This window comes from Rattus norvegicus, chromosome 20, assembly GCF_036323735.1.
Source record: "Rattus norvegicus strain BN/NHsdMcwi chromosome 20, GRCr8, whole genome shotgun sequence".
In the NCBI taxonomy this organism is placed as follows: Eukaryota; Metazoa; Chordata; class Mammalia; order Rodentia; family Muridae; genus Rattus; species Rattus norvegicus.
The window spans coordinates 29,119,793-29,142,765 of NC_086038.1; the positions used below are offsets into that span (position 1 = coordinate 29,119,793).

At 50.7% G+C, this 22,973-nt stretch overlaps 1 protein-coding gene across 15 annotated transcripts in view; it reads right to left on the reverse strand.

The window, feature by feature from the left end:
• The window catches only part of Cdh23 (cadherin-related 23), a 382,501-nt gene that overhangs the window by 336,669 nt on the left and 22,859 nt on the right, over positions 1–22,973 (reverse strand). For all 15 annotated transcript variants that reach the window (XM_063278917.1, XM_063278916.1, XM_063278914.1 and 12 more), the window contains 2 exons: positions 9,832–9,903; positions 3,325–3,402 (listed from right to left, as the gene is read on the reverse strand). In XM_063278917.1, the coding sequence (XP_063134987.1) occupies positions 3,325–3,402; positions 9,832–9,898 (145 nt within the window). In that variant the 5' untranslated portion in view covers positions 9,899–9,903. The remainder of the gene's footprint in view (positions 1–3,324; positions 3,403–9,831; positions 9,904–22,973) is intronic.

Sequence of the window (22,973 nt, forward strand, 5' to 3'; positions counted from 1 at the left end):
GGAACAAAGAGCCCTTTGCCAAACCCCACCTCTGATACCCTGAAGGGAGAGGGTTCTTGCTTTTTGGTTTGTTTCTAATGAATCGATACATAGAAACACTCAGGGCACTGCCTTGAGACTCAGTAACTGTGGCTGTTACAAGAACAAATTCTACCCATGTCACTTACATCCCGTTATCCTGGTTTCTTAAAGGCTCCAGCAGACAGAATTAGACAAGTGTGCTAAGGGTCTAGGGAGGCAGGCTTCATACCAATATCAGAAGAGAAATTTCATTCCTAAATTCTCCCGTGGAGGAGTGTTGTGGCATCATAGCCCCATCGCCAGGGGTCCAAGCCAAAACCACACAGCGTAGCCTAGGAAACGCCAGTCCAGCTATCCTGAGCTCTGGCAGTGGGTGAACGGACTGGCTTGGGCTCTGGCATTGTCTGACATACCAGAACCAGCTTCTCCTGGTGGTGTGTTGTAAGCCACTGACCCACCACTGGGCCGTCTACAGTCTTACCCTCAGGGATGTATTCCAGTTCTGGAAACTTTGGAGTTGTGGTGTTTCTAGTAAATTCCCCATCGCCAATATTCAGACTGGCATACATATTGAGAGAGGAGGTAGGTAGGGGTGGTCAGTCCTCCAAGTCAAGCCCCTGGGATGCTTCCCCTTCCACAAAGAAGGCAAGGACCAGGCCCCTGCACACATCCCTGCCACATACACAGGAAGGCCACATGTCCCCTGTGAACAACACAGGGCCATATGAGTACCAAAACTCCACAAGAGACCCCAGATGAGCATCCTCAGAGGACCTAGAAACAAGCACGGCCAGGCTGTCCAAGTCACACAGCCTATTAGGTCCACTTTTGTAAACTCTTCTCCCTGACAAGATAAGAAACAGAGAACCAGAGCATTGTGGCTCTGTGTCCAAGGTCACACAGTAAGGGACAGCTTGGCTTATGACATCAAGCCCTGCTGTCTGGATTGTTCTTCAAAAGAAAGGGGAAAGCCAGAAAGTTGCTGGACCCCTTCCCTAGAGAAAGAGGCAGAGGTGTCCCTCAGCTCCCTGGATGGAGCCAAGATCAACCCCACAGCACTAGACAGCCATCTGGGCTGTGGCCGCCAAGTGGACCCTTGGAGGGGCTTCGGTGCTTGGGAGTGGCTCCCAGGAGCTGATCGATGCTGGCATTTGCAGAGAACAAACCAGGGCTGCAGCCAAAGGTAACAGAAACTGGGCCTGCTGGGTGCTTCCTGCTGGACCTCCAGCCTCAGACCCCTCACAACTAGAGCTGGCCATGTTGTGCCCACTGTTACTTTTCTCACACAGCAGGCCCCTGGGCATGCCAGGGTCTGGAGAGTGACAGGCAGGACGCAGCCAGGCCTGTTCCCTTAGGAGGCCCATTGCCCCTTCCAGCCAACACCAGCCAGTTAGTAGCTGGTCACACCACTGCCTCTGCATACCCTCTACCTCAGAGGACTGCTCCATATGGGGTGTCATGAGCAGGTTCAAAAGCTAGCTGCAGAAACGATATGGCAAAAGAGGGACCTCTCCTCCTACTTCTGTCCCACTCCCTCCCATCACCCTGGGATACACCAGACATTCACTCAGACCCTGTCTACCTGGGTTCCGATTTCTTCATCCATCCACCTGACACCTCTCTATGGCCACTGCATTCAGGGATGGCACAGAGGTGACCGTTCAGGTATCTCTGACACAAGGAGGAATAACAGGAATGGAAGGGAGCAGAAGTCCTAAGGGTGATTCACATGGTGGGCCACTCATGCATTTGCTGCCAGGCGTGGGTCCAATCTGCAAGTATGGTCCCCATGTGGCCACATGCAACCAAGAAAAGTTGTGGATGTAACGCAACACAAAACCGTAAAGCCTCCCTCACAGCTTGCTTTTGCTTTTGTTTGCATGACTCAGTCACGTGCTTCTAGAGGTTCTGGAGGCATGAACTTTGTGGATGATGAGGTCACTTTGGCAATGTCAAAGTTTGAACGTGCCGAGACTATACACAGGTTCTAGGGTCTACACTGCCTTGCTCATACCAGCCTGCACTGGATAGTTTTATGTCAACTTGACACAAGCTAAAGGCATCTGGGAAAAGGAGCCTCAATTGAGAAAATGCCTCCCTCCATGAGATCTGGCTGTAAGGTATTTTCTCAATTAGCGATTGATGGGGTGGTACCAGCCCATTGTGGGTGGTACCAACCTTCAGCTGGTGGTTCTGGGTTCTATAAGAAAGCAGGCTAAGCTAGCCATGGGGAGCAAGCCAGTGAACAGTATTCCTCCCTGGCCTCTGCATCAGCTCCTGCCTCCAGGTTCCTGTCCTGCTTGAGTTCCTGTCCTGACTTCCTTAAATGAACATCTATCATGTGGAAGTGTAAGTCAAATAAATGGTTTCCTCCCCGGGTTGCTTTGGTCATGGTGTCTCATCACAGTGACTGAGACACAGTCCCATTCCAGAACTGCATGAGGGACATGCCACATGGATTAAACCCTCAAAATAATACAACATGTGGCAGATCCAAAGACTACAACCTTCCCCACCTACCTCTGAGGAGAGCAAGTAACTCTGCAGGACCCTCAGGGGACTCACAGATAAAGCACAATCGCTCCCACATGTGTGCCCCCCTCCCCACGCGTGCACGAGCTCGCACACACATACACACACATTCAGAGCCTCTGGTCGCCATTGGCACGACTACAGATGGGTGCCCATAATCCAAGCTCATTCGCTGGATTGTGGTTCCTGGAGCTGAGCCGGGACCTCAGAGATGTAAGCACAGACCTCCAGCTATGGTTATTAGAGCCGGGCCATGAAGCCAGCCACAACGGGGTAGTGCGGCTGTGATGAGGTAAATGCATCGGAGAAGCAATGGATACTCAAAGTCACCTGCATCTAATGACAAACCTCAGTGAGCTCATTACAGGAGTTATGGCGTCACTGAGAAAGTACAAAGACACGGGACGCCACCTTCAAATCTCCACAAAGACTTGGAGCAGAAGAGAAACGAGGCATTCTACAGCTGCTATGAGGGGTAGTGAGCGTCCTGCTCCTACAAGCATCCAAACAAAAGGCAGATGAATTCCATAAGGAGACTCCAGGGCAGGCTGAAGGTCTCAACCTCCAAGAGGCTTCCCACTTACAAAACGTACATCACCCCATGCCGCCCACACATCGCCCCCATGCCGCCCACACATCGCCCCCATGCCGCCCACACATCGCCCCCATGCCGCCCACACATCGCCCCCATGCCGCCCACACATCGCCCCCATGCCGCCCACACATCGCCCCCATGCCGCCCACACTCCCCCAGTCCAGGGACCAACTCACCCACAGGAGTGTCTTCGCTGATGAGCAGGTACGTGTCAAAGAAGTGATTGGTGAAAAAAGGTAGTCGGTTCACCTGGCCTGCAAGACAGAGGTCAAGGTATCAGCCTGCTGGCCTCTGCCAGCTCTATGTGTCCTACAGGGTGACCCTGAGTGGGTTGCACGGCACTGAACATGTACTGCACACACCAACGCCCCAAGACAGTCAGCCAGGCCACAGGTACCTGCTGAGCACCAGTTCATGGAGACAGGCTCTGAGCATGAAATGCACACCAGAATTTTAATGCTTTGACCCTCCCCCCCAAACTCTGCGGATACCATTTTCACTAATCTTTAACATTGATGCCACATTGAAATATCATCTGGAATACCTTAGATAAAGTGAAATATACTATTAAAATGAATTTCACTGCTTCTTTTTACTTTTCTAATATGGCTCCTGCAAATCTCAAGCTCACACCAATGGGCTGTGGTGGCACTGGGAGGGGTGGGGATAGCTTCCCCCGTCTCTTTTCTATTGATCTGGCCCCCCTTAAACTCATGCCAGGTTCCCAAAGGGTAAGGAGCTGGAGTCCGGGAGCGAACTGGGGACATAAAGGAGTATGAAATCTCTTCTTTCTGCTTAGGCAGTGTCTTAGTTAGGGTTTTACTGCTGTGAACAGACACCATGACCAACGCGACTCTTATAAAGGACAACATTTAATTGGGGCTGGCTTACAGGTTCAAAGGTTCAGTCCAGTATCATCAAATTAGGAGCATCCAGGCAGGCACGGTGCAGGCAGAGCTGAGAGTTCTACATCTTCATCCAAAGGCTGCTAGTGGAAGACTAGCTTCTAATCAGCTAGATGAGGGTCTTAAAGCCCATGCCAACAGTCACACACCCACTCCAACAAGGCCACACCTCCTAATAGTGCCACTCCCTGGGCCAAGCATATATAAGCCACCCCATTCCACTCCCTGGCCCCCATAGGCTTGTTCAAACACACAGGCCACAGCATACTAGAAAATACATTTAGTTCAGGTTCCAAAGCCCCCTTACTCTATAGCAGTCTGAACAATGTTAAAAGTCCAAAGTTCAAGGTCTTTTTTGAGATTCATCCAATCACTTAGCTGTAGTCCCCAAAGCAAGACAGGAAACCAGCTGGGCAAACTCCAAACTCTGCATCTCCATGTCTGATGGCAAAGCGGTCTTCAGATCTCCAACTCTTTTTTCATCTTAGTTGACTGCAACAAACTTCTTTCTCCTGGGCTGGTTCTACTTCCTGTTAGCAGGTATCCCACAGCTCTGTCACCTTTAACATCTTGGGGTCTCCAAGTCCACTTCAACTTCACAGCTTCTTGTTCCAATGCCTGGGATTCACACATGATCTTCTGGGCTCCTCCAAATTGCTGGCATCACTTCTCCAGCTCTGGCCTCTGTAGCACTCTAGGCCTTGGTTAACCTCCACTGCTGCTGCTTCTTTTGGTGATCATCCCATGGTACTGGCATCTCAAATACACTGGGGTCTTCTGCTGCAACTAGGCTCTCAATAGCCTCTCGCGGGCTCTCTTCATATTACCTCAACTCCTTTGCATGACCCCTTCAGTCCTGGGCTGTCAATTGCAACTGAGGCTGCACCTTCACCAATGGCCTCTCACAGTGCCCAGCCTCAGTTGCTCTCCATGACCCCCTTTTGCCTTCAAAATCAGTACCACCTTGGTGACTCTTACACATTACCAAGTCCAGCTGCAGCCTGTGATACAACCTTGGCTATCTCTGGAACGCAGCTTCTTTGTGCTCTCAGAAAACATTTCCCAGAAGATTTCACTTCAGTGATGCTGGTCTCTTCTTAGTCACTGCTAATTTTTTAGCTCCACCTGACCAGCATCAATTGTCCCAGTTTCCTCCTTCTTCTCTTGAGTATAAAGCCAGAGGCATGCGGTGGAAGCTGCCAGAGTTGTGCTGCTCGCTGGAGCTAGAACATAGCCCCTTGTTCTACGACATGGCCAACAGCTTTCTGTTTGCCTTCACATTGCCCAGCGTGGCTTTCCGAAACTTGCCCCGCAGATTAACCTTGAACTCAGAGATCTCCATTGATGTGTCTCCCAAATACTGGGATTAAGGGCTTGTAACGCCATGCCTGGATTTAAGCTTTTCTCTACTTGGAACTTGCTCTGTTGCAGGCTGGCCTTGAACTCAAGAGATCTGCTTGCCTCTGTCTCCCGTAACTAAAGCTGTGTGCCACCAAGTCTGGACTGAGGTAGGCGGGATCTTGCCCCAAGGTCACCACTCCTTAAATCAATTTATCGTCTTTGAACACACAGTTCAGCTCCATTTCACTTCCTGGTGCCCCTTTAATCCTGAAACAATACAGTTTATATTTTTCCTTTCTAAGCTTGCTATGCTTGTTCAAAATGCTCTTCATGAGACTTAACCAGAGAGCGAAGTCTCTGCTGGGCCTTTTTGGGACTCCCTTTGTCGATGCAATTAATACAAATCTCTTTATCTCAGCCTCAGATAGGCTCTTCAGACTAGGGCAAAAACCAGTCATATTCTTCATCAAAATACCACAAAACAGTCTCCAGGCCACATACTGAAGTTCTTCTCCACTGAAACCTCTGGAGCCAGGACCCCACAGTTCAAATCACCCTCAACAACAAAGTCTTCTATATCCCTACCAGGACACCCCCACTGAGCCCCATTAAAGCATTCCACTGCCTTCCAAATCCAAAGTCCAAAATCCATATTCTTCCAAACAAAAGCATGATCAGGCCTATCACAGCAATACCCCAGTCCCTGGTACCAACTTCTGTCTTAGGATTTTACTGTGAAGAGACACCTGGACTCCCTGCCCATTTCTGAGGGGTCAGGACATCAGCTGGCAGGGGGAAGTGGGGAGAGGGGAGAGGTGCTAAAAGTGCTGAGGACCAAGGTAAGCGAGTAGCCCCCGGTTGGGACAGAGAACATGACTTTGGACCTTAAAGCCAGGATTGACTTTCCTTCTACAACTCACCTACTGTTCCCCCACCCCCACCCTCTGTCTTAGACAGGGTCACTACTGCTGTGATGAAATACCATGACCAAAACAACCTGGGGAGGAAAGGGTTTGTTTTGGCTTACACTTCCATAGCACTGTTCATCAATGAGGGAAGTCAGGACAGGAACTCAAGCAGGACAGGGACCTGGAGGCAGGAGCTGATGCAGAGGCCATGGAGGGTGCTGCTTACTGGCTTGCTCCCCATGGCTTGTTCAGCCTTCATTCTTGTAGAACCCAGGACCACCAGCTCAGGGTGGGCACCCCCCACAATGGGCTGGTCCCTCTCCCATCAATCATTAAGAAAACGCCTTATACTTGGATCTTATGGAGGCATTTTCTCAACCGAGTTTCCTCCTTCCAGATAACTAGTTTGTGTCGAGTTGGCATAAGATCACGCCACTCATGTTATACGATGGTGGAGGCCTCCAAGCTCCCACCACAGTGATTTTGTCCCTGGAAGACACAGCCTTGAAAAATGGCTTTTAAGAGAACTCGTCTGACTGCCCTCTGCCCTCCCCTGCTCTGCTAATCCCTTCTAGTCCCCAGGATTCCAAGGCCAACAGCCCTGGAAACCCGTTGTGACAGCACAGTTCCTGCTTGCTCAGTGATATGTGCAAGTGACTCAGGTCCTGAGTCTCTGCTAGGCTGCCTGAGTGGCATTCCCATCCCTGGGTACCAGTAAGTCCTAGGAACGAAAATTTAGAAATAAACCAAGCTGCTACAGGCAAGTTTTTTTATTCTAATCTCTATACTAGGGCAGTGTGCAGAAGGCAGAGGGCAAGGCCGTAAAAGGAGCATCTGAATGGTGGGCCCAACACAGATGGACCATACACACTGCAGGAGTCACAAAGTCAAGCAGAGGCAGGAGGCATAGAGCATGCAGGGCGCTGACCCAAAAGGCAAGCTGTCCTCATGGGTAGGTGGGACCGTTCCCTCGGCTCATGTGGCCGCAAAGTCAGGCATGGCTTTATTCAGAATCATGGACTGGGTAGACACCGCATCAGGGGCAGAACTGAATTTGAATTTGTCAGTCTGGATCCAAGATGGCTGCCTTCCCAGACTTCTGAGTGATGAGGGGGGCACTTTCAACACCGATTTCTGTACCCAGAGAATACCAGAGTCCTCTAGCCCTATCCCAGAATAAGGAAGGAGCACTGAGAGCACAGGGAGCACAGAGAGATGTTCCAGGCATCACTTCGAAGTCTCTGGCTGGAAAAAAAAAGGCCCGTCTAGCTGCAAAGGGTCACTGCTGTAGGAACTGCCACTGGCCGCCAGGAACATTAGTGTCTGCAGAAGAGTCAGGCCTCCTCTATGCCTGAGGTTCCTCAAACGCATCACCCAGGACACCGGGCCGGAAGGGGGTCAGAGAAGTCTTGCCTCTGTCCAGTCACAGAGCAGGGAGCCCATGGAGTCTATGGGAAACAGGTTGGGGGAGGGGACGGGAGGCTATGGCCCAGAAATGACAGATTGAGGGAATGGAACAACCGTTGAGGGCCTATCTCACTTCTGCCTCCCTGGGATGGAGTAACAGCTCCTTCTGGGGAGTAGGGTCCTCAACAGGGGAGGGCCATGTGACCTAGTCTGGAAACCAGAGAAGAGCTAACATCACAAGATGAATGGCAGCAGAAATGGGAAGTCACGCGCCCTTCAGCCCCCAAGGTCAGGCACCACCCACACACCGTGCTAAAGGAGCCGCTCTGGCTACTTAGCAAACGCAGATGCAGTCGGCAAAGCAAGGCAGCACAAGGGCAGATCACCTACGCTTTGCCATGGAATTTGCTGGATGGCCTTGGGAGACTTGATAGGCTCCTCTGTTTTCTGTGCCCCATTCTGCTCCAACCCAAGAAAGAAAGGTAAACGCTGGTAGCGAAAGGGCGAGCATCAAGCAAGCGTTCATCCGGCACCCGATGTACCAGTCAGGCTTGGTGTTCACATTGATTCATGGGATGGAGCTGTGTTGCTCCTGAACTGTAGACAAAGAAAACACCGTCCAGGGACGCTCGGAAGCCTGCCCAAGGGAGCCTACAGGCTGAGTGTAGTGTGCCGTGCAGAATACCTGAACAGTCTTTGAGAGCTCAAGGGAGGCAGCCATCCCCCTGAGCAAGCTGGGAAGAACTCGTTGAACAGTTCGTTATACCTGTGGCTTTTAATGGACAGACAGCTGTTGTAACGAGGCAGGAAAGGGCATGAGTGAGTGTCTAAGCTCAGAGTTCTACAAGAGACAGAGACAGGGTCCTCACTTCTAACAAGCCATCTAACGAGCTCAGAGACCTGCATAGAGCAGACCAGAGGTAGTTGTGTGATATTTAAAAAAAAAAAAAAACCCTCAGATTGAATAACCCTGGGCCCCCACCTCTCCTCTGTGAAAGGTTCTAAAACTGTGTCTGCTCTATCTCTGAGAGCCTATAGCTGTGTCCCAAGCTGCTTGAATAGGACTGAGCTCCCTATTGCTGGGGACATTCCAGTAGGGAAGGGGACAGGAGAGGAGGCTGCCTTCACAGCGCGATGCTAGCAAAACTCCAACAGGTGCTAGTGCAAGGCAGCAGTGTCTTCCAGAGCCCCAAGGCTCCCTGGAGTGAAGGAGCAGAAAGAGGGTCCCCTCTGGGAATGTGCTTGCCTGCGTCGCCAGGCACGTGGTGCCTATAGCTGTTCTCTGAGGACACCCCGGCTCCTGGGGGACCCTGCATGGCATGCCTACAGTCCTGGCCTTCCTTTAGTGCAGCCTCCATGTTCCTTTCTATCTGATACCCAAGTGGCAAAGGCAAGGTGCCCAGGCCTTCTTGGTGGGCAACCATAGCACTGGGGGAGGGGGAAGATTCTTACAAGAAGGACAGTTCTGGGCTATCACATACCTGTGCTCTGGGTATCCACAGGCATTCCCATCATGCGTCCCACATCCCACCCATGTCCAGATACTCCCCACCCCCACCCCATTCCCACACACCAGCTCCTCTAAAACGACAAACGACATTGGTTCTCAAAGACAAGACAAAACAGCTTTCCCACCTGGCTAGATGGCTCCCACCCGGAGCCCGACTGACTTCTCTAGAGCCAGGGATGTCCCTGTGAGTACATCCTGCCCTGCGTCCTGTTACCTTGCATATTCTTCCCTGCTGGATGAAGCCCCTGGCATGGGAGTTGATGCTTTCACTCCCTAGAGGTAGCATACTATACACATAGCATCACACAGTAGGTACTCAAAACATGGTGGAACAGAGCTGTGGCCACTCCCCTCAGTCCAAGACAGTTCACGGCTACAGATCATGGAACCTAAGAATTTCTCAAGACTCCTCCATGGCCCCATGGGCCTGGGCCTTGGGGACAGCCAGTATTTTCAGTCCTGTACAAGCGGTAGGAGGTAACGGAGGGAAATTTGTCCTCATTCACTCTCTGGGGGCCTAGAGTGTGAAGTCAGGCTGCTGGCCTGAGTATCCTGAAGCCTGGCCTCCCAAGCACTGGCTGGTATAAATAATCAAAGAGAAATGGCACTTACCCCAGGATCCGGACACCAGCATGAGAAGCCAGAGCATGGCACACCAAGTGACAGGGGGGTGCCTCATGGCTCCTGGGAACACAAACAAGGAGAAGCAGATGAGATATAAACTCCTGGAACCCCTGCCAGAATCCCACCTCAGCAGCCCCAGGAGAGCACAGCCTGGGAAGGGGAAGAGAGAGCAGCTCCCGTTAGGAGAGGGTCTGGGCCACCACTCTCAGCCTTGTCTGGGTCTGGATGGATTGCAGGGGTCTTGGAGGACTCGGGCTCTGCCAGGACTGATGTGGTAGACACACACAGAGTTCAGGGCACACAGAGGGCTTATTGGGGACACATTTAAGGTTCAGTGTTTGAGAGGGCAGACTGCCGCCGCTGCCTCCAGAACCCACATCCCGCAGAGCAGCGAGCATAGCACAGTCAGCTTGGGAAAGAGGTCAAGTACGGCATCAACCCGGAAGACGGAGCCTAACAAGTTCACCAAACCGCCCAGCCCGCAAGGAACAGCCTTCCACTTTCTCAGGCCCAGAGGACTATCTTCCAACCCAGGAGGGTGAGAGAAAAACTCAGGCCATGGCGTCCAAAGAGGCTCACAGAGAAACCGCAACACACTTGTGTGGAAGCCCGGAGCTGGGCTCTAGAAAGATGTGAAGTCAGTGAGGAAGGCCCTGTCCCTGAAGGAGGCTGAAGGACAGTCACTCCTTCCCACCCATCACAGCATGGTCCCTCCACAGCAGGGGCTCAGAACACAGACCTCCCTGAAGCCTACATCCAGCTCTCCACAAACTGAGTCTGGGAATGGGGCCATGGTAGGCACCCGTCACCCTTCAGTAAGTGCCCACGGGGTGTCTTGTTCAGAAGCCGCCCCCATCCCTGGCTCTGAAGACAGCCGTCAGCCACACAACACCTCCCTCAGGGATTCCCACCAGTATGTGCAGTCAACACTGGGACACAGTAGATGGCTCACCTCCGCCATCCATGACCTAGAGGAGGAATGATGGCGGGCCCTGGGTGGGACTTTGTGGAGAGACTTCCACATCTGCCAATGTTGGCAGCCAGTTCACCAACTCAGTCTGGAAGGGACGGCTTCTCTCACTCAGCCCATGTCCTGAGCAGACAGTGAGGTGATTCCCACAAATGTACCAAACCAACGACGCACGACAGTCCACAGACAGATTTGTTTCTCCTCTCGTGTACAGTTAAAACACACTAATCACCTAAGTAAATGGCTATGTGGAGAAGGAAGTGTTTTCGAGCTGCGATGGTTTCTCCTCCATTCCTCAGCCTTTCCTTCTCTGTGAGTTTCATGTTAACAGCCTACCTTAGGGCCTCTGAGTCCAGGCTGGACAGAGCTTCCGATTTAGTAAAAAGTCTGGACGTTGGGTTTTTATATGAATCGAACACCTAAATATTGGTAGATGTAATTCAATCCTTAAGAAGCACTTTGTAAGCCAAACATGAACCATCGAACAAGAGTGGATGCTGGCCTGGCACCCTCCCACCCCCATTTCTCACTGTGTTCCCACTCTGTATTGCCTTGAATCTCTGTGACTACTACCGATCTCTGTGGCAACTTGCAAGCCAGGGGTATGGAAGAGAGCTTGCCTAGAATCTGATTGTAAAGGGCTGGGGTGTGGATCAGAGGTACAATGTCTACCCAGACTCCAGCAGTCCGGGGCAAGGGTTTATAGCGCAGTGGTACAGCCCTTGCCAGTAAGGGGGAAGGGATGTGACTCAGCGGTAGAACCTGCCTAGAGTCGTCACTGAAGAGCTAGATGTGGCTCAGTGGTAGAGCACCTCGCTAGCATATGAAGACCTGGGCTTCATATCCAGCTCTGAAAAATATTTTAATTAAAATGTAAAAGTCGCCGCTCCCCTCCCCCGTGACATTCATAGATGACCCTCCAGGCCTATGTGACTGTCTCCTTTTCTTTAGGTGCTAAAAATAGTTAAGCGAGCAGGGATTTCCTACAATAGAGAGAGCTCTCCCCTCTGATTTCCTACAATAGAGAGAGCTGTCCTCTCTGACACGCATCTGAATTCTTACCCCACAGGCGAGGCTACTGTGGGGTTTTTTTCCCCTCTGTGGGCCTGTGTCAGGGCTGTGGTCCTCCAGCCAGAGCATTGCCAGGTCAATGAAACACAACCCCCAAGCATGTATGTCTGTCTTTTGGGAAGAGTGGCAGCAACTCTCAGTCCCTCCGGAGGTGTGCAGCAGGATCCCAGGTGCAAGGGATCCCTCTTTGTAAATGGCCGCCAATCGGACTTGTGACAAATGGCCTGTCCTCCTGACTTCTTGCATTTGCATATCCCTAACTACCGGTGAGGTTGAGCACTTTCTAAATGTTCCAACCACTTCCCATCTGTTACCTCGAATTATCCGCCGGGTCCCGAAAAGAAGCCAGCCAGCCTCGCGTACATTATCCCTGATTTACAGCTGGAGAAACCGAGGCACAGGGCAATTGGGCGCTGAGCTGACACCTCGAGGTGAGTGACTGTCTTTAGGAAGAAAAAGAATCTGCCTTCCCAGACCAGATGTTAGGAGAATTAAACATCTGTTAGGAACATCACCCGGAAATGGCTGGGGAATTCGCACCGTGCTGCTGGGAGCCTCGGGAAGTTTGTAGTGCACACAAAGAGGGAGGAAGGAAGAAAAGAACTGGGTCGTCCTGAGACAATTTCGCCAGCTAGGGCTTTTTACTAGTGTCTCTTTAGTCAGTCTTCTTGAGTATCTCAAAAACAAGTATTATTGTCTTCGTTTACAGGTGATGAGATTGTCACTAGGAAAAGTCACTATGGGGTGAAGCATTCGGCTGGTATGCCACCCCACCATCCTCTACGACTCCCTTTCGTTACACGTATTATGTCTTTGTATGTGTGTGTGTGTGTTGGGGGTTGGGGGAAGTATACATAGATGTGCTCACACATGCCTGGCCTATGGAAGCTAGAATCCTACAACTGGTGTTCTCCACCGTATTGTTTGAGGCAAGGTCTCTCACTGAGCCTGGAGCACCCAGTTGGGATAGGCTGGCTGGGCAGTTGTCTTTCCCCACGGCACCTCCAGCACCCAGCCTACAGATCCATGCTGCCACACCCAGCTACTACAAGGATACCAGGGATGCGAACCCAGGTCCTCACAGTTTACCCTCTGGGCTATCTTCCCAGGCCTGCTCTGTGCTGTTCTTTCTAGGTCGTCTTGCTTTATAGCCAAGGTTGACCTTGAACCCACAAGCCTACCTCTACCTCCAGAGGACTGAGTTTACAGCAATGCATTCATTACAACCCCAAACTGGTCTTCTTCCATATGAGAAGGTGGCCCCTCCCTGCAGGAGCACCCGTGATTAGCAAGGAGGAGCTTTTGCCCAGTGGGAGCACCTGACACAGTTCACAGGCCTGCATGACCCATGCCCCACCCCACAGGGCCCACTCAAGGCCACTGCAGCGTTCTAGGATCCAATCTCCCCCAGGAAGGTGTCTGTCCATAGCCTTCTCTTCTCATCCCATCAAACTGGCTCAGTGTCCCAGCTGTCAGTCAGGGAGACCAAACACAACCCTCCCTCTGAAGACTTACATTCTCAGTCTTTGTCCCTAGTGTGAGACCATGGCCCACACTTTAACTTTATAGCATCCAAAGGGTAAAAGCAAATGGCCTGGCTAGAACTGGTTCATACTGGTCTTTGATGGTCCCTGAAGCCCAGATCTCATTCTCCTTTGGCCCCATCCCTTTGGTAATTTATATTCTACAGATGAGATGGCTGTCTTAGTCAAAGGTTCTATTCCTGCACAAACATCATGACCAAGAAGCAAGTTGAGGAGGAAAGGGTTAATTCAGCTTACACTTCCACATTGCTGTTCATCACCAAAGGAAGTCAGGACTGGAACTCAAGCAGGTCAGGAAGCAGGAGCTGATGCAGAGGCCATGGAGGGATGTTACTTACTGGCTTGTTCCCCTGGCTTGCTCAGCTTGCCCTCTTATTGAACCCGGGACCACCAGCCCAGGGACAGCATCACCCACAACAGGCTGGGTCCTCATCCCTTGATCACTAATTGAGAAAGCACCTTACAGCTGGGTCTCATGGAGGCCTTTTCCCAACGGAGGCTCCTTTCTCTGTGATAACTCTGGCTTGTGTCAAGTTGACACACAAAACCAGCCAGTACAATGGCCCAAGACCATCACAGCCACAGGCAGTGTGCAGAGTGGGGCCTGGTTTGCACACGGCTGTTTTGATGGACGCTGCCTTTGCCTGCAGCAATGAGTGGCAGCAACCCCCTCCCCTCTTCCCTACCCCAGGAAAGTCCAACCTCACAATGCTCTGAACAGCTGCTGCTCCCCAACCTCCAGGCCTTCCCCCTTTTCACACAGCCTGCCTCTACCACAGGCTGCAAGTTCCTACCCTGGAGATGTGGTCAGGGCACCCCATCACCTCTCCACACTAGGCCAGAACACACGCATACCCTTCATGCTGGGCTTCCTGCCTAGGCCTTCGAGTTGCCAGAACCATTTACATGCAGGGTCACAGGCAGCTACCCCCAGATCCTTCAGGTACCTGGCTTAGCGATCCTTCACATACAGAGGAAATCTTCCAGGAACTTCTCCAATAACCCCATTGCCAAGGAGACACGTAGTCAGGCCCTAAGACACTCCTGCCAATCTTACACCAAACTCTATGGATGAACGGGCACCAGAGCATGGCTGTAGACATGAGCTAGGGGTCAAATGAGTGCTACATTCTGGTACTGCCGAGGGCCACCCACTTAGAGGATCCCAAGGTACCCATGAGAGCTACACAGATGATTCCCAAGATCCACGATGCTCATGTTTATTCAATGTGCATGGTGTGGCAGGCCTTCTACATGCTAGGCTCAGAAAAGTTAAACACCAGGCCTAAGGTCACCCAGCTAGTAAGTGGTCGGATCTGGAGTTAAACTCCATTCCAAAGTCTCGGACCTCAGATGTCGTGAGCTCAGACATGCCCCGGGGGAAGTGAAGGGTAGTAGGCAAGATTCTACGTCCACTTGACAGGCCAGTATATCAGATTTTGATTCTAGCATCCTAAAGGCTGGAGGCTGGGCCATCAGGGAGAACAGGAAGAGGGGCTAACAGAGGGGACACTGTGCATGCCTGCCCTGACCTGACCACTGCGTACTCCAGGATACAGGAAAGAGCGGGGGCCAGACCCTGCCTGGGGGGACCTGATGCTCCATGGGAGGGATCAGCTCAGAGTTGCGGGGTGAGGGGGCTGTGTTAGGAGCAGGGAGAAGCAGGAGACAAAAAAGAACAGGGCAAGGAAACACCCTGGGGAGTCACTGGGGTGAGAAGACTCTGAGGGTCACTGGGATCAGAACACTCCAGGGGTCACTGGAGTGAGAACACTCCAGGGGTCCTGAGAATACTCTGGGGGTCACTGGGGTGAGAACACTCTGACATGAACAGTCGAGAAGGTAGGATAATGAGCCATGCGAACAACTGAAGGGAAAAGGTCCAGGCAGTGGCCTGTGCTGAAATGTGCTTAGCATGGCTGAGGAAGCAGAAGGGTTAGCATGGCTGATTAGAGCATACAACAAAGAACAGTGTAGGAGTGGACAGGAGGTAACAGAGCCATCATGGACACCTTGAGCCCTGACGGCCGAGTGGCCTGGGTTCTGAAACAGCACCTCAACTGCTAAGTGGAAGATGGATGTAGGCACAGGGTGGGACGGAAGCCGACTGAGGTGAGGTGGAGGGAATTCATGATATAGACCAGAGCTAATTCGAGCGCCCAGCAGGGAACAGGTGTGACCTATGGCACATTATGGGCCTGTCCCGCCCGGCAAGAGCAGGGAGGGCTTCCTCCTGGAGATGACGCGCCTCCTCCAGGAAGAGGCACTGCAACTCTGGCCCGAGCACTGGGAAGGTAGAGACCCAAGGCGAGCGAGGCGGCAGCAAAGCCACCAGGAGCAAGGACCAGCCAGCATGCAGAACGGGCCTGCTCAGTTGCGCCCGGCTGTTGATGGCCATTACAGGGCTGAGCAGGTAACTGGCTGGGAGCCCTGAGGCCCGGACGGAGATGTGTGGAGGCGACTCCAATGCGGCAAACTGTGACCTGATCCGTGCATTCATCCTTCCATGGACTCCGAAGATGGAGTAAAATAGTAAAAAGGAGGGGGCAGGGCTTAGAGGGAAGATGGTCACGTGAGTGGGGTGGGAGGGCGGAGTCTCCCCTAAGGGCTTGTATCTCAATCTAGACTTCTCCTGTAACGTTTTTCTTGCTCGCCACTAAGAAGCAAAGAACAGGCTCTGTCCCTCTGCTGGGATGTTCTTCTAGGCGCATGGGTGCTAAGGAATCACACACCAAAACCTCTGAGACCCTGGGCTCAAATCTGCCCTTCCTTTTAAAAGTTGTTTCAGTTCTATTTGTTTGTCACAGCGACCAAAAAGAAAAAAGAAGGGGCTGGGGATTTAGCTCAGTGGTTAGAGTGCTTACCTAGGAAGCGCAAGGCCCTGGGTTCGGTCCCCAGCTCCGAAAAAAAAAAGAACCAAAAAAAAAAAAAAAAAGAAAAAAGAAAAAAGAAGAAGAGGAGGGGGGAAGGAGGAGGAGGGGGGAGGAGGAGGAGGAAGCTGCCAACTGCAAATGTTTCAGGGAGCCACAGCAGTCCTGTCTCTCCATCTTGGAAAGCTGAGCCACACTGCCCTCCTGCTTAGTGGTGAAGTAGTCTGGAGGACATGCCATGCTCCCACAGTGGGGTATCCCTGAGTCCAGGACAGCCCACACCAGGGCTTAGAGACAAGACCCAGGTCTGCAGCATGGCCCCAGCTGAAGGCTAACAGGAAAAAGCATGTGTCCAGGCATTGGTCACATACCACATACATGCATACATGCGTGTACACACACACACACACACACACACACACACACACGCCCACCAACATGCATGCTTATGTGCCACTTATGTGTCTACACACATCCATACAGAGGCTAGGCTCTCTGTGACTTTCAAGATTGCCCACAAAATGCATACTATCCAGGTGGGGCCCCCAGCCTGACCCCAAAGGCTTCCCCATCCCACCCCACTCCACTGTCCAGGCTGGAGGAAACCACATTCCTGCTAATCTGAAGGGATCTTTCCACACACCCACAGACCACTCTAAATACCAGAGAAAGCCCACAGCAGCCGGACTTCCCAGACTAGAGGCTCCTCTCTGAGAGACAATTGACCACACCCCCATCTTTTGATGATTCCTGATTCCTCAGCAGGGTGACTACCACCTGCAGCTCCCATTCACCACCCCCCAACCCCCACCACAAAAAGTGAAGGACCACTTTTTGGCAAGAGGCAGTGTTCCCTTACCCCAGCAAGCAGGGGGAAAGGCTCGAAGAAGAGGGGGAGGAAAAGGTCAGAGGGGGACATCTGAGCAGCGGTTTGCTTCCCCAGAAAGGAGAGATTTTCACAGCAGGGTGCCACGATTTCTTCGGAACTGTTATGAATCCCCATAAAATCAGATGCACTCAGCTATGAATGGCAACATGCTGCCACAATCAAACTCAATGTAGGGGTCAGTCACGTCACCACACACGGAGAGGCTTGTGCATGTGTGGTGCCTGCCAATGACACCCATAAAGCCATTCATGGACAAGCCAATACTTGTCACCAGTGACCACATTTCTAAGGCCACAGTGTCTAGGCCAATGGGACAGAAAGGAGGGACACGTCCATTCTGACCTTGAACCTTTCCCAAAACTCTTATCAAGTGACATTGGAGAAGCTTGGGAGCCAGCAGGGGTGAATGACCCGAGACCCCAAGAGAGGGTGTAACAGTGGTCCAGCATCTTCCAATCAAGACTTTGCACCCTCTACCTACGTTTTGTCAAAACTCATTGTAAAGACATCCAGCAAAACATACATTGTATCCTTCTTGCAAGCACTCTACAGGCATGGTGAATAAGAGAAGAGGAACAAGAAGCTAACACTCCTACTAGCGCCGTCCTCCTGCTCCAGTGCTCCCTGAAGTATCACCTGCATACACATCCCTCCTCCACCCTTTCGGTTTTCTAACACAGGGTTTCCCTGTGTAATCTTGGCTGTCCTGGAACTGGATCTGTTAACCAGCCTGGCCTCAAACTCAGAGGTCTGCCTCCTGAGTACTGGGATTAAAGGCATGAACTACTAAGACCAGATGTGCTCCCTCTCTTACCAAACTAAAGAGGAGACGTGTGAGCTCAGAAGGTGAAAACAATGGACAACCTGAGTTCATCCCCAGAGCCCATGTTGGGAGCAAAGAACCCACTCCTAAAGCTGTCCTTTGAACTTCATGTGCATGCCATAGCAACACAACAACATTTTTTAAACACCTAGGGACTAGGGAGATAACTTGGTAAAGTATTAACCATGCAAGCATGGGGTCATAAATTCAACTATCAGAACCTCTTTTCAAAAGGCCAGTCGTGGTGACATGCACTTGTAATTTCAGCATGGGCAAAGAAAATACACAAGGATCTCTGGGTCTCACTGGCCAGCCATCTAGTAAAATTGGTGAACTCTAGGCCAATAAGAGCTTGTCTCAAAAACAAATAAACAACAACAAAAACCCAAAGTGGACAAGATCTGAGAAATGGCACCTGACTTTGATCTCTGGTGTTACATGTTACATACATGTATACCTACACACTTGGTCAAAACAAATAAATAAAACCATAGTGCCCACATTCTGCTCCCGGATGGATGCATGGATAAATGGGTGAATGGATGGATGGATGAACAGATGGATACATGGTGATGGTAGATAGATGGATGGACAGATGGATGGACAGACAGGTGGATGGCTGGATAAATGGATAGACGGATGGATGGATGGAAAGATGGATGGACAGATGGATAGATTGATAGGTGGATGGAAAGATGGATGGACAGATGGATAGATTGATAGGTGAATGGAAAGATGGATGGACAGATGGATAGATTGATAGGTGGATGGAAAGATGGATGGACAGATGGATAGATTGATAGGTGGATGGAAAGATTGATGGACAGATGGATGGATGGACAGGTGGATGGATGGATGGATGGATGGATGGATGGATGGATGGATGGATGGATGGATGGATGGATGGATGGATGGGTAAGTAGGTGGATGGATGGATGGATGGATGGATGGATGGATGGATGGATGGATGGGTAAGTAGGTGGATGGGTGGGTGGAAGGGAGATTTAGAGAAGGGGTCTTGCTTTAATGTTCAGGCTGGCTTTGAACTCCAAGACTCTATAAGTCTTCCCACCTCAGCCTTCAGAATAGCTGACATGATAGGTACAGTTTCCATGGAGGCTGCCTACCCCATGCCGTTCAATAGTTGAGGGTATCTTAGTGGAAGGATGTGCCCTGGTTAGGGTTACTATTGCTGTGACGAGACACCATGACCAAAGCAACTTGGGAAGGACAGGGTTTTTTCAGTTTACATTTCCAGGCAACAGTCCATTACTGAGGGAAGTCAGGGCAGGCACTCAAACAGGACAGGAACCAAGAGGGAGGAGCTGATGCAGAAGCCATGGAGGGGTGCTGCTTACTGGCTTGTTCCCCCTGGGTTGCACAGCCTGCTTTCTTATAGAACTCAGGATCACCATCAAGGATGGCACCACCATGGGCTTTGCCCTGTCCCATCAATCACTAATTAAGAAAATGCCTTATAGCTGAATCTTATGGAGGCATTTTATTGATTGAGGGTCCCTCCTTTCAAATAACTCTAGCTCATGTGAAGTTGACATAAAACTAGCCAGCACAGGGAGCAATGTAACTGAACCAGGGCTCTGATGACAGCCCCATAGGTTGTTTTTGAACATTTCATTTTGATAAAGAAAACCATGGTAGATTCTCACTCCCAAATCCACACACACACACACACACACACACACACACACACACACACACACACATGATTAGGACTTAGGAGCTGTATTATCACGCAGCTGCTCTCCAATACACTCTAAGGCTGTGATTCTTCACCTTCCTGAGGCTGCGACCCTTTAATACAATTCCTCATGCCATAAAATTAGTTTCATTGCTTCTTCACAACTGTAACATTGCTACTTTTATGAATTGTAATGTAAACATCTACTATGCAGGATATCTGATACGTGACCTGTGGAAGGGTTGTTCAAATCCTCCACCTCCTAAGACTCTCCCTCCCCCCACCAGCCAAAGGGTAGTGGCCCACAGGTTGAGAACCACTGCCATGTTCCCCTAGTCAGGACACCACAAGGCCATTGCTCTTTCTGCCCATTCTAGAAAGACACCAGAGGCTTCTGACCACCATCATCAAGTTATAAGAGCAAGAACAGAGGAGTCCGATTCAACCTCTTCCTCTCCCATGCTTCAGGCAAGGTTAGCAGGCTGCAGAGTCTGGCCAAGCATGGCGCCTTGCTGACACCTCCCATGCCAGACACCGGTGTGGCTGGGTTGGGCTCCTCTCCTCGGAGCACCAATTGCTTCACCTCGCCTGGCCAGGCCTACTCTCCAGGCACGGCCCTGGGGCCACGTGGCACCATCCTGGATCCTTCTGGAAGGGGGTCCTCAGCATCCCTCCTTCTTCTGACATCATTATGAGCATCTGTCCCAGCACGGGATGAGTGAGCGACCCAGGGCCATTGTGCCAGCAGACCCTCCATGCCCTGCAAGCGGCATCTGCCTCCTCCCATGAGCCATCTGCCCATGAGCACTGGCTCCCATTCGAAGACACAGCATAGCAATCTCATCTCTTCTCGGAGGCCTTTCTAATCTAAGAAAATGTACCTCCATCCATGCAGTCAGTGACCAGCTTCCACACATCTAGTTAGACGTATGCTCCTCCTTCCCTTGGATCATCAGACTCCTGTCTTCGACTCAGCAGGCTCTGTTTCTCACTGTGGCTGGTCAGACTCTTGGTCCCAAACATAGAAGGACATTTTTACATCAGTTTTCAGAACTGCATTACCTCAATTGACAAAAGGTTGGACCTACCAAATACCAACTTCTCATGACCACATAGATAAGAGAAATCCAGCACATTCACACAGTGGGGGAACCGTCACCCCTAAAGGTAGGGAAATCGGGGCCAACTAGATGCTAGGGGTGCTTACTGAACACACCTTGCATCCAGAGTTCCATCCCTGGAGCCCAAGTGTCTTGGTCAGGGCCTCGACTCCTGCACAAACGTCAGGACCAAGAAGCAAGCTGGGGAGGAAAGGGTTTATTCAGCTTACACTTCCACATTGCTGTTCATCACCAAAGGAAGTCAGGACTGGAACTCAAGCTGGTCAGGAAGCAGGAGCTGATGCAGAGGCCATGGAGGGATGTTACCTACTGGCTTGCTTCCCCTGGCTTGCTCAGCCTGCTCTCTTATAGAACCGAAGACCACCAGCCCAGGGACGGCATCACCCACAATGGCCCTCCCACCCTTGATCACTAATTGAGAAAATGCCTTACAGCTGGGTCTCATGGAGGCATTTCCTCATGGGAGGCTCCTTTCTCTGTGATAACCTCAACTTGTGTCAAGTTGACACACAAAAGCAGCCAGTGCATCATGTAAAGGTAGAAGGGGGAAATCAACTTCACAAAGTTGTCCTCTGACCTCCACACATGTGCTGAGGTGCACTGGCGCTCGTGCGCGCATGCATACATACACACACAGAAACACACACACGCACAGATGCACACACACACAGACATGCACACATGCACACATATGTATCATGCATCACATAATATTTTTAAAATTTTATTTATTTTTATTCTATTTGTACTGGTTTTTTGCCTGCGTGTATGTCTGTGTGAGGGTGTCAGATCTTGGAGTTATGGACAGATGTGAGCTGCCATTTGGGTGCTGGGAATTGAACCCAGGTCCTCTGGAAGCACAGTGTTCTTAACCTACTAAGCCATCCCTCCAGTCCCAACATTAACTTATTTAATGTCTGAGTGCTTTGCTGCATGTACAAATATTTTTAAATCTAAAGCAGCAGTTCTCAACTTTTGGGTCACCCCAAAGGGGTCGCATATCAGATGTCCTGCATATTAGATATTTACATTAGGATTCATAACAGTAGCAAAATTACACTTATGCAGTAGCAACCAAATAATTCTGTAGTTAGGGGTCACCACAACTTGAGGAACTGTATTAAAGGGTCACAGCATTAGGAAGGGCGAGGACCATGATCAAAACTGTAGGGAAATCTGACCCACACTAAAGCAGGGGGAGTTTAAGACATTAACTAAGGAGAATGAGGGAGACCTTAGGACCCCTCTCATGTGAGCTACTTGGGCCAATCAAGTTCATAGAAAGTTTAAGGATGGCACCAGATGCTGGGGAGCACCAAATAGAGCACGGTTACAGTTCGACAAGTCCAAAAGGTAGCTGGTCATGGTACCTTTGGCGCCACATCATGTCCAATGGCGCCACATCAAAATACACTTTAAATGACCCAAAATGGCCAGGTTTATGTTATGTGTATGTCATGGCAATAAGAATGTAAAACAACACATCTCTTACACGTGCACTTCTCATACGGCTACCCCAGGACACAGTGGGGTGAACAGATGGCAAACCCATTTCACAGGTGCAAAGACTGAGCTCTGCCAGGATGGGTTTGAGCCTGAGAATCAGCCAGTGTGGGCAGAGCATGCCAGGAGTTGTGTGCAACAGCCAATTTTAAAAGCACCCTTTGAGTCATTCAAAGGAAAGTCATCTTAATTAGCTCATACATCCAAAGGATGGTATATATTCCTAGTAGATAGTGAGCCTCCTGTCCAGAGAGGTATACAAGATGTGGCTGAAGGTCCTGAGGGGACCACGCAGCTCACCATGTTCTGCCACCTCCTCTCTCTTTCTTTATATTTATGACTCTCTCCCTGCCACCCTGAAATCACCTTCTAACCTTTGCTAAGGACAAGGATATCTTTTTTTTTAAATACTCAATTTAAAAAGAAATTCACATGTGTATAAGCAATACACAAATCATAATTCCTAAAAATAACAAATTGCAGGCTAGCGTAATCATAAGTAAATTGATATTGATAAATACGCCTTTCTCCTGAGCAGTAGGTGGTTTATTTTAATCTAATGAGTTTTGTATTTTCCCAGCTTTCAGATGCCATGATGAAGGGCTGTCTGCAATAGAATTACGACGCTCTCCAAAATATT